Source organism: Erythrolamprus reginae, chromosome 11 (assembly GCF_031021105.1).
Source record: "Erythrolamprus reginae isolate rEryReg1 chromosome 11, rEryReg1.hap1, whole genome shotgun sequence".
Classification (NCBI taxonomy): domain Eukaryota; kingdom Metazoa; phylum Chordata; class Lepidosauria; order Squamata; family Dipsadidae; genus Erythrolamprus; species Erythrolamprus reginae.
Window position 1 is genome coordinate 35,292,207 of NC_091960.1, and position 17,826 is coordinate 35,310,032.

Genomic DNA, 17,826 nt, shown 5'->3' on the forward strand with positions numbered 1-17,826 from the left:
TGAAATTCAGGTTTTTGACGGGTGCGTTTTGTAGAGAACTAGCGCCCCCTAGCATTGAGAGCCTCTCCTCGGATTGGACTTGCAACCCATGTAGATGTTGATCTGGATATTCCAATCTCCAAATCTGGGGTTGTGTTTGATTTTGGGGAGGGTGGCCAAGGTGGGCGTAGCCAGCTGGACATCACTCGTGTTGGGGGTGCCTGTAGCGGACCAAGTGCTTTGCAGAAGGTGGTCCCGGAGATATTCTGGTCCGATGCCATGAAGGGCTTTATAGGTGATGACCAACACTTTGAATTGTGACCGGAAACTGATCGGCAACCAATGCAGACTGCGGAGTGTTGGTGTGACATGGGCATATTTGGGAAAGCCCATGACTGCTCTCACAGCTGCATTCTGCACGATCTGAAGTTTCCGAACACTTTTCAAAGGTAGCCCCATACATGTTACATGGATAAATGTTATATGATTTTTTTTATATACTTGTCTTTCAGGTATCATCGGCCTTGACGTTTTTTAAAAAAAAGAAAATAAAATAAAAACAGCAAGAAGCGCGGTCAGTGACTGGAAGAGAAGCGAACTCAGCCGTGTTGGTGTCATTTCCCGTCTCGCAAGTTGGAGAGGACTCTCGAGGCTTGTTTGAGAGTAGCCGTCATTCACACATATCCAGAAGAAAATGTTTCTCTTCACTGGGACCAGGGACTGGCAACGCCTTTGTCCCCAAAGTTAGCATTTCACCGAAAGGAAATTTGTCACAAGTGCCACGAGGTCACACCGCGGGGCAAGTCACAATCGGAAGCATTATACCTCAGATATATGGCAATACAAGCAGACGATGCCCCTGTCGGCTCCTTTATGTCCCGGGTCTCAACGAAAAGTGAGACTGTGTCAGAGCGGAGTTTGGATCTACACAAATTGAAGTGTGCACATACCTACATTATGTCGTGCCCAGAAGAAACCTTTAACTGACATATTACTGGAGATTTGGGAAAGGTGCTTATGGGCTTTTAATTTTTATTTTATTTCTTTTGGGGAGTTTCTAATTTGCAGAATCACTACTGACCAATCATATGTTGTATAGCAGAAGAATTGTTGAGCTCTAACATGCTGCATCTTGGGGGGAGGGCATGAGGTGGGGTGGGGAAACATAACATTTTTTAAAAAAGAAATATCGACAGCAAAAAGCTCCCTTCGATACTCAAAATTTGCTATGAAGCTAAGGGACCGAATTTTCCGTGGGAAGGGCGTGTGCACCTTTAAGACTGTTTTAACAGGACACTGCGAAAGCATTGAAATGAGTTGCCTTGAAGAAGCAGATGATGTGGAACATACTGTATTTTTTAAAAAAAACAATCGTGACTTTTTCTTTTCTTTTTTTTTTTAAAAAGAGAGCAACTTCCTTGAAACCAAATGTGGAACTTGCCTTTTTTTTAATTTTAGATTTGTAGCAAAATGTACTGAAACGCAAATGATTGGCGAAAGGGCTTAAACTCAACTTTTTAAGGAAAGGAAAGACAACATGGCATTAATAAATTTTTATGGAACGGCTCTGCACAGGTGGATATCACTGGCCACATCCGAGATGCGCGTCCTATGACGTTGCAGTGAGGAGATTAGTGGTGGTGGGGAAATACAAAAAAACCAGGAATTTTGGACATGTCTTAGATGTTGGTTCTGTATTTGAGCATGGGTTTGGTGGTGCATCCCTTCGCACCTCTGTAAAAAGTCACGCGTGTAGAAGCATGTAGAGATGCATGTAGGCTGGGGGCTGATCATTGCTTTTCTTCCCCAAATCCAGAAGACCTCTCTTGTTTTTGCTGCTACTTTTGCAACTACACATTTTTGGGGAGGAAGACGACCCACAACAGGGGTTGGTTTAACACACAAAGGTCCTAACCGGAAGCCCCCTATTCAATTCTGTTTCCTCCACCATAGAGTCTCCTAGTGCGTTGTCCTTTTTCCTCTGCCGACAGGAAGTCCGGTTCTCTCCCCCCTACACCCATAGAGTCTCCTCCTAGCACGGCCTCCTTTTTTTCTCTACCTGTTCTAACCGAAAGCCCTACCAATTGTGGAGCTGACCGGCAAGAGAGAGCCACAGCAGGGGGATAAAAGAGCCACATGTGGCTCCAGAGCCACGAGTCGCCGACCCTTGACCCGGACACAAGAGGGCAGGATTCATATATCTTAAAAATGTGCAGAACCTTAAAAATGTGCAGAACGAGGAATGTGTCCAGCCAATCTTGAATATAAACCCCCTTTTGACTGATTTAAGTGGCGATTAAGGGCAGCAGGCAGCTTAGGCTGGATCCAGCCTCCTCTTATCTTTTCACACGGATAAGATAAGCTTATGCATATTGGAGTTCTTTCTCTCCAAGACATGGTCCTCTTCCTGGGCATGTCCAGGGGCAATGCAAGGCATGGCAAACTTGCCTTCCAGGCCCCCCCTTACTTTCATTCCAGCCGGTGCCTCTTGCCTTTCTGGTGTTCCTGTGAAGGGAGGGGAATGGGGTCTTGTCTTTGTAAGGAGCCATTTCTCCTACAGTGCAAAAGGAGAAAAGCTTTCGGTGTGGATTGTGGGATAAGTGCCAGTGTCCTCTTCATCTGAGCAATTCTTTTTCACGATGTATAAAATCTCTTGTTAAGGAAAAATCATTGTCTTGTCTTCCTATCAACAAGATTGTATGAAATAAATTTTTTTAGGAAAAAAAAGACACCCTCTCCTCTTGCTTTTCATTCTGTTTCTTCTTCTCCACCATGGTTCACATGCATTTTTTAAAAATTAATAACATCAGGGGGTGCTTACTTGCAAAGAGTGATGAGCAGTGAAGGGCTGCAAAAATTTTTTGCTACCACATTGTGGGCCTGGCCTATTTTGTGGGTGTGGTTTGACAGTAGGAGTGGCTTGCTGGCCATGCAACCAGGTGGGAGTGGCTTGATGATCATGTGACCAGGGGGGGTGGCTTAAAAGTCATGTGATTAGGTGACAACTATCACAAAAGATCACATGACACTGAGTATCTCTTGCAAAGGTAGACTGGGGAAAGCCTTATTTTTCAGATTTGAAAAACACCTTGCATTAAGTGTTGTACCACATGATTCTTGACAAATGTATATTTTATTTATGTACGCTGAGAGCATCTGCACCAAGACAAATTCCTTGTGTGTCCAATCACACTTGGCCAATAAAATTCTATTCTATTCTAAAATAAGTTAAGGAAAAAGTACATAAAGTTCTTCTATCAATTGGATAGAACAGTGTTTCCCAACCTTGGCAACTTGAAGATATTTGGACTTCAACTCCCAGAATTCCCCAGCCAGCGAATGCTGGCTGGGGAATTCTGGGAGTTGAAGTCCAGATATCTTCAAGTTGCCAAGGTTGGGAAACACTGGGATTGAAGATCTAAGAATATTAATGCAGGAAATGGAAAACTAGAGGGGGGGGTTCCTTTCTTTTTAGGGGAGCTGCTAGTCTTTGGGGGCGTACTTTAAAACCGCAGCGTTTCCGCCTTGTGTTCCCTTGAAATCTCGTTTCATCTTCCGAGATTTTGGGCTCCTCCTGTCGGGCTGCCGCGAATTCGCGCACGCGCAGTTACCGGAAGAGCTGCCCTTTGTTAGAAAACGTGCAGATTCCCTTTGATGGAATTTTCCGTTTGCCACAAGGGTGGGGGACGGTGGCTCTTCTATGACTAGTGGACTTCAACTCCCAGAATTCCTGAGCCAAGCACGCTAGCGCAGGAATTCTGGGAGTTGAAGTCCACTAGCCATAAAAGAGCCTTTGGCAAGTCATAACGCAGCGAACCATGATCGCTTCAAGGGACTAGGATTCAAGGGATTAGGATTCCTTGAAAACCAATGCGGGAGGAGGCAAACCTCGCCTGCTTGAGTGGTTTTGGCTATTAAAAGTATATTTTTTCCCCAGCACCTTGATTCGTCGCATGAGAACCGGAAGCGGAAGCTTGCGCGAACAACTCCAATCGAATCTCATTGGCTTTCGTTTGATCGCCTTCGACAGGATGTCTTCTGCGCATGCGGCATTTGCTTTTCCCGGCATTCTCAGCGCATTATAAATACAAACGTCGGGGTTTTTTTCTTTCTTTCTTTGGCACGAGGCGAAGGGAGGTGAGTCTCAATAGGGCGCCTGCGGTAATCGCGTATATTAATTTTATTAATATAAAACATCAATAGGATTGCTTATCCAGATATATTAAAATGTTTATTAACTTTTATGTCCCTCACGACCCATAGAGATAACAGGCAGTTTTGGATAGTCGTGCATCACATAATTAATATAATTATTCTACTCTATTAATATTAAATATATCTTTTTCTTTTATGTACACTGAGAGCATATACACCAAGACAAATTCCTTGTGTGTCCAATCACAATTGGCCAATAAAATTCTATTCTATTAACAGCTAAGAGTTTCTTATTTGTTTATATAAGTTGATTTTATATATTAGATCAATTGATAACGGTGGCACAATAATTATTTGATTTAACATAATTATCAGCAGGAATGTGGAAAATTAAGAATCGGTGGAAATTTTCACTCTGATTCTTAATTTTCCACATTTATACTATATATATTGATTGATTATTTCATTCTATATACATATATTTTATATAGGACACCGGTTTAAATGTATTTGAAAAATCCATTAAGTGGAGATTTGAAGAATTAAATGACTTGGAATAATGTAGATAAAATAATGAAGATTGATGTGAGATATTAAAACTATAGAAGTGAAATTGTAATTTTTATGGGGCATTTAGTTATGATGAAATAGGGGTTAAGAAAAGCAAAGACTGAATAAAAAGAAAGAATAAAAAGAAAATGGCTGAAAATTAAAAGGCAAGAGAAAGAATAACTATTTTGATAAGTTAATGGCAGTCAGTTTGGGAAAATGTTTTTTAAATTAATTGGGAGATCCCAGAAGACAAAACTAGATTTTTTTAGTAGTATTTAATAAAATATACCTGGAATAATGTGATCAAAATGTATAATTATATATTTTATTGTAATGCAATATTTTAAGATATATTTATTTGTGTATGGTGAAGGAGAAAAAGATATAAACTTTTTTGGGTGGGAAAGATAGTTGTGCATCAATAGAAATTAGAATTTATTTGGAAATCCTCTACTTTTAATTAAAGTAAATTAATGGAGTGTTTTGAAAAAGGGTGAAAGGGATCTTCTTCTGATAAGGATGCCTCAGCCTTTGTGCTTCCATCCTCGAATTATTAAAAATATATCCCCCCACCCCCTTTCCCGTGTGAAAGTGATATGCAAAAACTTATGTTTAAGTCTGTTGGATACTTAGTTGAATTAGCCCTGCCAGTCTTTTTAAAAGGAATAATAGAAGATTCTGTGAATTATTTGAAACACAATCCGGTTGGGAACAGGAAAAGGATTCTGTTGAGGCTTCAGTAATTTACCTAATTCATTGATATACAGTAATAGAATTCTTTATTGGCCAAGTGTCATTGAACGCACAAGGAATTTATCATTCCTTCATTAAAATAATAGGCCTCCTTATTGTAAAAATTGGCTAAAACTTCAGCTTTGATGTGCTCACAAATTGTGGCAGTGCACAACATTTATGTGCATGGCTGGATCAGGTTGAGTTAAGAATCACTTATAACCGCCCATTTTAAGCATAGAACTATAGTGTCCAAACTAGCGTGGTTATGCATTATAGTATTATATATTATGGTATGTGTGTATTATGACTGAACAAACGGCTTGTCATTGTTTACAGACTCATTTGTCTACTATTTATCTTCTATTAAGTGTTGTACCTTATGATTCTTGATGAATTTACTTATTTATTTATTAGATTTGTATGCCGCCCCTCTCCGAAGACTCGGGGCGGCTAACAACAATAAAAAAGACAATGTAAACAAATCTAATATTAAAAATAATCTAAAAAAAGCCAATCATACAAACAAGCATACCATGTTTAAATTCTATAAGCCTAGGGGGAAGGGAAGAATTTCAATTCCCCCATGCCTGACGACAGAGGTGGGTTTTCAGGAGCTTGCGAAAGGCAAGGAGGGTGGGGGCAACTCTGATACCTGGGGGGAGCTGGTTCTAGAGGGTCCGGGCCACCACAGAGAAGGCTCTTCTCCTGGGTCCCGCCAAATGACATTGTTTAGTCGACGGGACCCAGAGAAGGCCAACACTGGGAACTAACCGGTCGCTGGGATTCATATCTTCATTTTATGTACACTGAGAACATAACCACCAATGATAAATTCCTTGCGTGTCCAATCACACTTTGCCAATAAAGAATTCTAATCAAATCTAATTTCTGATGTGCTATATCAATTGTCTAGTGCCCATGGTGGCTGCATTCATTTCTAATGTACGTTTTTTGTTACAGGGAAGAGCTTCCTTGGTTTTTGTTTGATGCTACTGAAAGTACCGTTCAACTCAAAGATGAAGCATAAAGGTATTGATAAAAAAAAATTCTTTTATTTTTAAAGTTTTGATGGACAGCTGTCAAAACTCGTTCCAGCCTCCATCTCTTTGTGCTTCCCTCCCCGAATTATTAAAAATATATTCCCCCCCCCCCCTTTCCCATGTGAAAGTGATGGTGGAGGAAAAAACCCACATAACTGCTCAAAATTAATCAACTTGTGCGTGATAATCTCCAGATTGCAAAACTTGATTAAGGTAAATGTATCTTCCTTAGTTTAGGAACAAATGGATTTTTCCCTTGAACAAATAATTGCCTGTACAGTGATACCTCTACATACGAACTTAATTTGTACCGTGACCAGGTTCTTAAGTAGAACGGTTTGTAAGAAGAAGCAATTTTTCCCATAGGAATCGGTGTAAAAGCAAATAATGCGTGCGATTGGGGAAACCACAGGGAGGGTGGAGGCCCTGTTTCCTCCCAGGAGATTCCTAGAGAGGCCCCACGGAGGCTTCTCCCTGCCTATTCTGGCCCTGTTTCCTCCCCCGAGATGCCCTTGCCTTTTCTGGCCGTTTCCTCCCAGGAGGTTCATAGAGAGGCCCCATGGAGGCTTCTCCCTGCCTTTTCTGGTTACAGTTTCGGAGGCTCGGGTTTGTAAGTGAAAAATGGTTCTTTGGAAGAGGCAAAAAAAAAAATCTTACAACACCTGGTTCTTATCTAGAAAAGTTCGTAAGTAGAGGGGTTTACCACTGTAGTTCTAATTAAATGTAGATGAATGGAGGGATGTGTTCAACATAATTGGATCCAACAGGGACACCTGGAGAGGTCACACTCTTCCAGCTCTGTCCATGTGGCGTACGGGAGCGTAGGCTTCTGTCCTATGACGTATGGTCCCCTTCCACACTGTTGGAGAGCAAGTTGGACCTCCACGGTCTGCAGCCTGCATATTCCTACTGCTTCTCTGAGTCTTTTCGACCATGACGGAGGAGATAAACCATGCAGGAGACATTTCGCCTTGCGTCTTCTCTCTTCCTTGTTCTGGCCTTTGCCACGTTTTATGTTTGGTGGGATTTTGGGGAGTTGGAAGTCTACAAGTCTTGAACTTGTCAAGGTCAAACACTCCTGCTCTGTGCTTTGCTTTCATGCTCTTTGCTTCAGGATTTTGAACTGGAGCGCCTTATACGTTTTCATAAAATGTAAAGTTGCCTCAAGTTGTCCAACCAACTCTAGATGAAATTATATTTACTGAAAACAGCAATAAACCACAGAATTGTATAAGTGCATTAGTTAATTGGGATAATAGTTTGTTTCTCTCCATCTTCGGTGTAAATGGGGTTATATGTATAAATGAAGCAAAATTTCATTTTCATATATGCTGATTATACATTTAAAGTGACAAAAGATTCTTTTTTGCCAAAAAGTTTTTTATTTTTTTCTGTACCATGAAAACATGCTTACAACATCACATACCTTCATTACAGCTTAAAACATATCTCTTAAGCACAATTTTAATAAAAAATATTACATATCTATTTATTGTATCTTTCGATCTATATTGCTTATCTGTTGCTGCCTTTTCTAATTTATCTCCTAATTAAATTTACTGATAATGTTCCTTCACGTCTTTAATATATCTCTAATTTCTTAAATCTGGGCCATAGTGCCTCCACTTCTTCTGTATTTACTTTCCTAATAACTAAAAACCCTTATCCAATAATAAACCCACCTTTTTCTTATATTTAATATTCAACATCCAATTATAATGTCTTTTTATATAATTTCTATTTAATAGACTGTCTAGTTGGGAACAGACACTGAAAACATTCCATTCATTTTCATCCTAATTTATCTTCCTCTTGGTGCTACATTATATATTCCCTAATTCTAAATTTAATCCAAATCTAATTAATACTCATTCTAATGTATATTTATACACCTTATTATATGTACTTTAATTGTAATCAATCTTCTAATAACATGTAAATATTAACCAATATAAAACTTACATTGTGACAAAAGATTCTATTTCATTCTATTCATTTTTTTAATAAAATATTTTTTATTGATTTTTAACCATTTAAAATCACACAACATAAAACAGTGCGTTGTGAATTGTGCCCACCACCCCGACATACACACATTCCCCACCACCAAATTGGGGGTATTTCTTTTATAATCCACTTAACCCAAGAGCAATATATCTGTCTACATATTATAGAGTGATTCTAGTTTATTTCTTGTAGCTTGGTCTCGGATTCTGCTCGTCATATATCGTCTTACCTTGTCCCACCGTCCCATCAGTTGTCCCAACTCAGTTTCATTATCCAAATTTATCCTTTTTTCCATAATTTCAAATTGAATATGATCCACCATGTACCTGTTCCAATTTTGCATTGTCCATTTTGTCGCATCCTTCCAACCCAAAACTATTACTGCCTGAGCACTTTCTATTGCTGCTTTTTTTATTTCTCTAAATTCTCCCATCGCATTGCTTTTTACTAGTACTGCCATTTCCTTAGTGATTGTCCATTGTATATTTAGCATTCCATTGATATCCTCTTTCACTTTTTGCCAAAATTCCTGCACTATCGGGCATTCCCAAAACATATGCATAAACACTCCTTTATCTTGACAACCATGCCAACAATTCCCCCTGACATTCTGCTGAAAATTTTTTTCATTCTATTCATGACTTTGGGGGATGAAATTCCTGCTTTTAATTGATTGATATATTTTTTCTTTTGAATTGAATTACTGAGATCTGGAGCTATCAAAAATCTACTCCTACACTCTAAAATAGGGTCATTTTGTTTGTTTTTTCCTTAATCAGGTTACTTGAAGGGAGGACAAAATCTGAGACCATCCAACTGTGGTCAGTGTTGCTGCCGAGGAAGAATTGCCAGAGCAAAGAACAACTCAAAGCAACACATGGTCAGAAGATTTTTCAGCACTTATTGCATCCGCTGATTCGTGCCCAGCCGCCCTATTTAGGGTGACTCGTTCCCTCCTTGATGGAAAGGGGGGTGGGATGGAGAAGCCCCTGCAGAGTAGAAGTGAGGAGCTGGTATTGATAAAATAAATTTCTATTGGATAAAGTTGCTCAGATATGGACAGGCCTGGACTCTGAGTTCTGATCGAGATGTCTTAGCCCTGTTTATATGGGATGAATTTGAGCCTGTGACACCTGAGGAAGTAGACAAGGCTTTGGGAGCTTATTTGATGGACCCGTGCCCCTCCCGACTGGTTTCAGCCAGTAGGAAGGTTAAGGTGAAGCTGGCTCCCAGGTTTGGTTAGCATCTTGAGGGAGGGGTCCTTCTCGCCATGATGAAAGGAAGTGGTTGTGAGGCCCCTCCCCAAGAAGCCTCCCCTGGACCCAGCTGTATTAAATAACTTTTGTCCACCTCCAACCTACCCCTTTTTGAGTGGTGGTGCTCCACTTCCTATGGTCATTGGATGAAACTTATCTAGACCCTTTTCAATTCCCCTCTCCCCCCCCGGCCCGGTGAAATACGGACATTTCATACAAAAGTCCTATGTTGAAGGGGAGCGACAACTCAGTGGCCCCACTGTGCTACAGCGTTCTTTGAAAGAATGAGTTTGGCAAACGCGAGTTCATTTACACAACAAACGCACTCGCCAGAAGCAACATCATGACCTGACCTATCCATATGGCAACGTGTCCATTCCCATGACCTCTGCTCAGAATTCAAAAGGCGCCAGGACGAGGAGAGAGTGATCCTTACGTTGACCACTGCGCTGACTCAGATGCGAGACCAATGGCCAACATCCCAAAACCAGGTATGCACGCCTCTAACTTACTCTATATCAACTTTAAATGCAAGTTACTTAACATTGCTGTTCTGACTAGTTTGAATTGATGGACGAGTTTCAACGTTACATATCTAACCTGGGTCAAAAGTAGAAGGTATGAGTTTGCCTTGGGCTCTTTTAGCTATACACGGGCAGTTTGGCTTCCCTTACGTTATGTAGGTACACATCGCTGTTAGATGAACTTTCAGCGATGGAACTTTAGCAGTACAGTGGTGCCTCTACTTAAGAACTTAATTCGTTCCGTGACCAGGTTCTTAAGTAGAAAACTTTATAAGGAGAAGCAATTTTTCCCATAGGAATCGATGTAAAAGCAAATAATGCATGCGATTGGGGAAACCACAGGGAGGGTGGAGGCCCTGTTTCCTCCCAGGAGATTCCTAGAGAGGCCCCACAGAGGCTTCTCCCCACCTTTTCCGGCCCTGTTTCCTCCCAGGAGATTCCTAGAGAGGCCCCACAGAGTCTTCTCCCCTCCTTTTCCGGCCCTGTTTCCTCCCAGGAGATTCCTAGAGAGGCCCCACAGAGGCTTCTCCCCACATTTTCCGGCCCTGTTTCCTCCCAGGAGATTCCTAGAGAGGCCCCACAGTCTTCTCCCCACCTTTTTCGGCCCTGTTTCCTCCCAGGAGATTCCTAGAGAGGCCCCACAGTCTTCTCCCCACCTTTTCCGGCCCTGTTTCCTCCCAGGAGATTCCTAGAGAGGCCCCACAGAGGCTTCTCCCCACATTTTCCAGCCCTGTTTCCTCCCAGGAGATTCCTAGAGAGACCCCACAGTCTTCTCCCCACCTTTTCCAGCCCTGTTTCCTCCCAGGAGATTCCTAGAGAGGCCCCACGGAGTCTTCTCCCCACCTTTTCCGGCCCTGTTTCCTCCCAGGAGATTCCTAGAGAGGCTTCTCCCTGCCTTTTGTGGTTGGTTTCGGAGACTCGGGTTTGTAAGTGGAAAATGATTCCTGAGAAGAGGCAAAAAATACCTTGAACTTCCCGGTCCTTATCTAGAAAAGTTTGTAAGTAGAGGGGTTTACCACTGTAGTTCTAATTAAATGTAGATGAATGGAGGGATGTGTTCAACATAATTGGATCCAACAGGGACACCTGGAGAGGTCACACTCTTCCAGCTCTGTCCATGTGGCGTACGGGAGCGTAGGCTTCTGTCATATGACGTATGGTCCCCTTCCACACTGTTGGAGAGCGAGTTGGACCTCCACGGTCTGCAGCCTGCATATTCCTACTGCTTCTCTGAGTCTTTTTGACCATGACGGAGGAGATAAACCATGCAGGAGACATTTCCCCTTGCGTCTTCTCTCGTCCTTGTTCTACGCCTTGCATGACCAGCCTTGGCCACGTTTTGTGGGTTTTGGGGAGTTGGGAAGTGCACGAGTCTTAAATTTGTCAAGGTGAAACACTCCTGCTCTATGCTTTGCTTTCATGCTCTTTGCTAATGTGTTTTTGCTTCGGTGTGGGGTTCCAGGATTTTGAATTGGAGCGCCTTATGTTTCCATAAAATGAAAACGTAGGATTTTATTTGTAAGTTGCCTCAAGTTGTCCCACCAACTCTACATAAAGTACAACATATTAAAGTTACTTGAAAAAAAATCAAATCCAGGAGCACACAGTGATGATTGATTAAACTTCTTTATAAACATAGTAACATGAATTTGCAACACCTTAAGCCGAGTTCTTCAAGCAGTTACAGACAGCAGAGAACAGTTTCAGCACAGGACGGAGAGTGCAGAATGGACCTGGAGCCAATCCCAGCCTTTAGCTAAAGTTTCAATTTCGATTCTCTGCACAGACTCCGGTGTGGTTAACTCCCATTGGTTGACTTAGTTGCTATGCCTATTCATTGACTGTACTATATTTCTATTTCCATTCTATTCTTTCAGTATATGTTACCTTATCTACAGCAGTGTTTTTCAACCAGTGTGCCAAGGCACACTAGTGTGCCGCGAGACATGGTCAGGTGTGCCGCAAAGCTTAGAGAGAAAGAAAGCAAGAGAGAGAGAAAGCAAGAGAGAGAGAAAGAAAGCAAGAAAGGGAGAGAGAGAGAGAGAGAAAGAGAACAAGAGAGAGAAAGGGAAAGAACAAGAGAAAGAGAAAGAAAGAAAGCAAGAGAGAGAAAGAGGGAGGGAAGGAGAGAAAGACAGAGGGAGAGAGAAAGAGCAAAAAAGAGGAAGAAAGGAAGAGAAAGAGGGATGGAGAGAGAGAAAGAAAGAGGAAGGAGGGGAGAGAAAGAGGGAGGGAGAAAGAAATAGAGTGAAGGGGAGGAAGAGAGAGAGAATTTTTTTGTCCAAACTTTTTTTAGCCTCCCCCCCCCCCTGCTCAATGTGCCCCAGGGTTTCGTAAATGTAAAAAATGTGCCGTGGCTCAAAAAAGGTTGAAAATCACTGGTCTACAGGGTGTCCAGCAAACCTGGAAAACAGGGAAATCAAGGAATTATCAGGGAAATCAGCGATTCGGGAAATATCGGGGAATTTGAGAAAAAAATAGAATAAATCGGGGGCGGGTGTGTGTGCAACCAAACTATTAAAATATTTTAAAAGTCGGGGGAAAATCATGTAAAAAAAATTGCGCTGCCTGGCAGAGTCAAGCAAAAATGAGCATAACTGTGGCAACAACTCTCCACGGCTTAGCCGTTTGGTATGACGTCATCTACGACCACGCCTTAACTAGATTGCATGTCACAGGGAAATGTTGGAAATATCAGGAGATTTCAAAATTGCTTTCCCCCTGCACACCCTGTATCTAATGAATTCGTGACCTCAAAGGGATGGAATCCCTGCTTTTAGTTCATGGTTATTTTTCCACCAAATTACTGAATTACTGAGATCTAGAGCTATCAAAAATCTAGTTTTGTGGAGTCTAAAATGTGATTATATTTTTGTTTACTTTTCCTTGCCAGGTTATTTGAAGGGAAGCATCAAATGTTCTCAATATTGCTGTGGAAGAGAAACCTATTTGGGACCGGCTTGGAGGAATGAAAACCTTAGTTAGATCAAGCAGCATCAGAAATCTGGCACTAATGAATCGGTCGCGGCACAGCTCAAAGCCACGCGGGTTCGGAAGAGGTGGCGAGTCCTGACCCATAGAATGACCAAGAATTAGGCGTGACTCAATGGATAACATCATCAACGTCGAACCGCAGCAGCCTTTACCGTGTTGGCCACAGAAAATTGCACCTGTGGTCGTTGCTTGTATCGGCAACAGCACAAGCACTTCCGTCAATTGATTTTTCTTAGTTTGCCATGAGAACCTTTGGCAAGCTCGGAAAACCCAAATGGCTCAACTTTACTTTGTAAATGATGGCACATTGTTGAACATCTGTGAACCTTCTAATTTGAATTAGTGGCTTTGGTGCAAGGGTAGGCAAAGTTGGCTCTTCTATGACATGTGGACTTCATTTCCCAGAGTTCCTGACCAACATGATTGGCTCAGGAGTTCTGGGAGTTGAAGTCCACAAGTCATAGAGGAGCCGACTTTGCCTGCCCCTGGGTTGGTGAGACATCTAGAGCGACGCCGGAGAGCCAATAAATCCAGGTCTGACCGAACATGATTAAGAACCTTTATCAGTGGCAATGCGGGTGGAGAAATGTTCACAATTTTTTTTTGTGCCCATGGATTCTTGCCTGGCTGCCCTTTTTAAGGGGACCCCCCCTCAATGTAGAGAGAGCGTCAGGATGAAGTGGAGAAGGCTGTAGGAGCTGGTCCTGTGACTCCTGATGAAGCGGAGAAGGCTGTGGGAGCGATGAGCGCCTCCACTTGTTTATTGGACCTATGCCCCTCCTGGCTGGTTTCGGCCAGCCAGGAGGTGACAGGAGGCTGGATCCAGGTGTTAGTCAACACCTTCTTGAATGAGGAGGTCCTTTCCACAGCCGGTAAAGGAAGCGGTTGTGGGACCCTTCCTCGAGCCCCACCTGGATCCAGCTTTATTGAACAACTATCCTCTAGTCTCCAATCTGCCTTTCTCGGGGAAGGTTGTGGAGAAAGTGGTGGCTCTCCAACTCCTGCGGTCGTTGGAAAAAACATTACCTAGAGTATAGGGGTAGGCAAAATTGGTTCTTCTATGACTTCTGGCCTTCAATTCCCAGAATTCCTGAGTCAATCATGCTAGCTCAGGAATTCTGGGAGTTGGAGTCCACATGTCATAGTAGACGAGCCAACTTTGACTACATCTGACCTAGACCCATTTCAATCTGACTTGATACCCGGTTATAGCATAGAAACCACTTGGTGTTGATGATGGATGGTCTGACGTGCCCGGGATGGAGGGGAGCCATTCCTCTATCCTGGTGTTTTGGATCTTTCAGTGGTGTTCAATACCGTCAACCATGGTATCCAACTGTGATGACTTGGGAGTGGGAAGCACTATTGTAGTTCTCCCATCTATGGCAGGAGATCAGAGGTCGACCTCTTAGCCCCTCCTTTGTGGGGTGCCGCAGGGTTCAGTCCTCTTCTGGTTAACTTGTACATGAAACCCCTGGGTGAGATAATCCAACTTGCACAGCGTGAGATACCAACAGTGCGCTGATGAAGTACATTTCTACCGTGTGTCAGTTCCAACAAGATTAGACCCAACATTTTACTGTTATGGTAAATTAAATTTTTACATTGCTTTTACTAGTGTAAGCCGCCCCAAAGTCCAATTGGATTTGTGCGGCATATTAAATAAATAAAAATTCATCCAAGCTATGCTTTTAACAAGCCCCTGTCTAGCTTAATAGAATTTGGGGGATTCTATTTGAGGTCACTGGGCAGCGTAAGTTGAGAGGAACTCTTAAATGGAGAACAGGAGGAACATAATCTTGAATTTCTGGGTCTTTGTCAGTCCCTTTAATTTATTTATTTATTGGATTTGTATGCCACCCCTCTCCGGAGACTCGGGGCGGCTAACAGCGACAATAAAATAGTGTACAATAGTAACTTGGTATTAGAAATGATTAAAAATCCATTAATATAAAAACCATAAATTTTAATAAAAATTATACTGTATATTTTACTGGAACTTAATAATGGGGTGTTTGTGTTTCCTTCTCTTTAACATTTTGCATTTATGGCTTTGCAAATCTTTATGTATTTACACTCATGTACGTATTAAAGATCAGTACCGTTCGTTTTATGTGCAAATCTTCGTGTTGTTGATTAGTTCAACTATAACTGGTTTTAATCCCATTACAGGAATAGTTCTCCACTGATTTTGGCCAAAGTTGAGAATTTTACAATTTACAATATTATTACATTTCTGTACATTCTGGGCAGCTTGTAATATGTATCGTTTTATTGTATTCCAAAACTTAACTCATCAAACCACCCTTGTATCTATTCAAATACCAATTGGCAAGCGATAAGTGAATTGACCTCTCATCTCTATAGTTGGTGCCACACCAAAATGTGGTTGAATGGTGCTATTTATTATTTTATTCAAATTTATAAGCCATCCCTCCTGACGATTTTAGGGCAGTGTACAATAGTAAAATGAGTACGGAAATAAAAAAAATTATAATAAAAACATAATTTAAAGCCCAATAGCACACATACAAATCAGTGAAGGGCTACCCAAAATTTTACTACCACGCTGGGCGTGGCTTATGCAGGATGCCCTGCATTTTTTCCCAACATCTGGATGGAAATTGGGTGCTCTGGGGTGGGGCTCCATGTTTGCTACCCCACTATTATGTCCCCCCCAATCTGTGCAGTAGCCCACCCCTGCATACAACTACCACTCATATTAACATAAGAGCCATGCTGAATGGGGCCAAAGCCCATCGAGTGCAGCATTCTGTGTCACCCCAGTGGCCCCCCAATTGTCCATGGGGATCTTGAAAAGAAAGAAGGCAAAACTCCCTTGACCCCCAACAAATGGGACACAAGGGAACCCTGCCGGCCTCAACCAACATAGAGGCGGCACATGGACATCTGTTTCAATAACCTCTGATACACTTGGCATCTATGAATCTGTCTAATCCTGCCTTGAAGCTCTCCAGGCTGACAGCTGTCACGACTTCTTCTGGAAGGGAATTCCATCAACCAAGGACCCTCTGGGTGAAGAAATATTTCCCTTTATTTGCCCTCACTTTCTTAGCTATGAGCTGTCCTAATGTTTCTCTATATTTTTTTACTAGAGAGGGGGGGCATATTAATTGGAAAAGGATGGGGCTTGTGTGGCAATGTGACAATACAGTACTGTACTCCTGAACTTGTGAACAGAATTGAGCCCTTTGATAAGTAAGGCAGCTGTCAAGTGAAATATTATTATTATTATTATTATGTCAGTACAACACAGCAAACGAGATCACTATGCTGGATTTCGTATTTCATCCCCAGTCGGGTGCTTCCCAAGCTCCTAGGACTGTGTGATGTAGTGGCGAATTATGTTTGCCGATCCCAGAAAGTGGCCTTTTGCAATTGACAGATGGAGATTTTGTCAATTCCAATGGTTTTCAAATGTCCGCTGAGATCCTTTGGCCCTGTGCCCAGCGTGCCAAGGACCACTGGGACCACTTTCACGGGCTTATGCCAGAGTCGTTGCAGCTCGATTTTTAGATCTTTGTATTTCACTAATTTCTCTAGCTGCTTCTCCTCAATTCTGCTGTCTCCTGGGATTGCGATGTCGATGATCCATACTTTCTTTTTCTCCATGATCACAATGTCTGGTGTGTTATGCTTCAGAATTCGGTCAGTCTGAAGTCGGGAGTCCCACAGTAGTTTTGCTTGCTCATTTTCGACCACTTTTTCGGGCTTATGATCCCACCAGTTCTTTGCCACTGGTAAATGGGAATTATTAATAATTAATAATATATTATTAGATCGTGCAGAATGCAGCTGCGAGAGCAATCATGGGCTTCCCAAGATATGCCCATGTTATACCAACACTCCGCAGTCTGCATTGGTTGCCGATCAATTTCTGGTCGCAATTCAAAGTGTTGGTTATCACCTATAAAGCCCTTCATGGCACCGGACCAGAATATCTCCGGGACCGCCTTCTGCTGCACGAATCCCAGCGACCGGTTAGGTCCCACAGAGTTGGCCTTCTCTGGGTCCCATTGACTAAGCAATGTTGTTTAGCGGGCCCCAGGGGAAGAGCCTTCTCTGTGGTGGCCCCGACCCTCTGGAACCAGCTCCCCCCAGATATCAGAGTTGCCCCCACCCTCCTTGCCTTTCGCAAGCTCCTTAAAACCCACCTCTGTCGTCAGGCATGGGGGAATTGAAATTTCCCTTCCCCCTAGGCTTATAGAATTTATACATGGTCTGCTTGTATGTATGAGTGGTTCTTTAAATTGGGGGTTTTTTAGATTATTTTTTAATATTAGATTTGTTTACATTGTCTTTTTATATTGTTGTTAGCCGCCCCGAGTCTTCGGAGAGAGGCGGCATACAAATCTAATAATAATAATAATAATAATAATAATAATAATAATAATAATAATAATAATAATAATAATAATAATAATAATAATAATCAATAATAATAACAACAACAATAATAATAATTACCCAAAGCGAAAGAAAACCTCAATTGCAGAAGAATGAAAAAAAGCGGGGGGGGGGGAGGAAGAGGCGTCTTTTAAATCTTCACCCTTTTCGGCCTGT

The 17,826-nt window shown here is 42.1% G+C and overlaps 1 protein-coding gene, 1 long non-coding RNA gene and 2 other non-coding genes across 7 annotated transcripts in view; all 4 read left to right on the plus strand.

Annotated features, from left to right (window-relative positions):
• Window positions 1-2,706, plus strand: part of PHACTR4 (phosphatase and actin regulator 4) — a 112,697-nt gene extending 109,991 nt beyond the window's left edge. For all 4 annotated transcript variants that reach the window (XM_070764447.1, XM_070764449.1, XM_070764446.1 and 1 more), the window contains one exon: window positions 492-2,706. In XM_070764447.1, the coding sequence (XP_070620548.1) occupies window positions 492-507 (16 nt within the window). In that variant the 3' untranslated portion in view covers window positions 508-2,706. The remainder of the gene's footprint in view (window positions 1-491) is intronic.
• Window positions 2,707-4,079: 1,373 nt separating this feature from the next.
• Window positions 4,080-15,363, plus strand: LOC139173961 (uncharacterized). Its single transcript, XR_011560276.1, has 4 exons — window positions 4,080-4,116; window positions 6,382-6,450; window positions 9,248-10,215; window positions 13,142-15,363. It is a non-coding gene; the product is annotated as an uncharacterized lncRNA (long non-coding RNA).
• LOC139174580 (small nucleolar RNA SNORA73 family) lies at window positions 7,222-7,428 on the plus strand. The gene has a single exon (XR_011560390.1). It is a non-coding gene; the product is annotated as a small nucleolar RNA SNORA73 family (small nucleolar RNA).
• Window positions 11,322-11,528, plus strand: LOC139174581 (small nucleolar RNA SNORA73 family). Its single transcript, XR_011560391.1, has one exon. It is a non-coding gene; the product is annotated as a small nucleolar RNA SNORA73 family (small nucleolar RNA).
• Window positions 15,364-17,826: the final 2,463 nt, after the last annotated feature.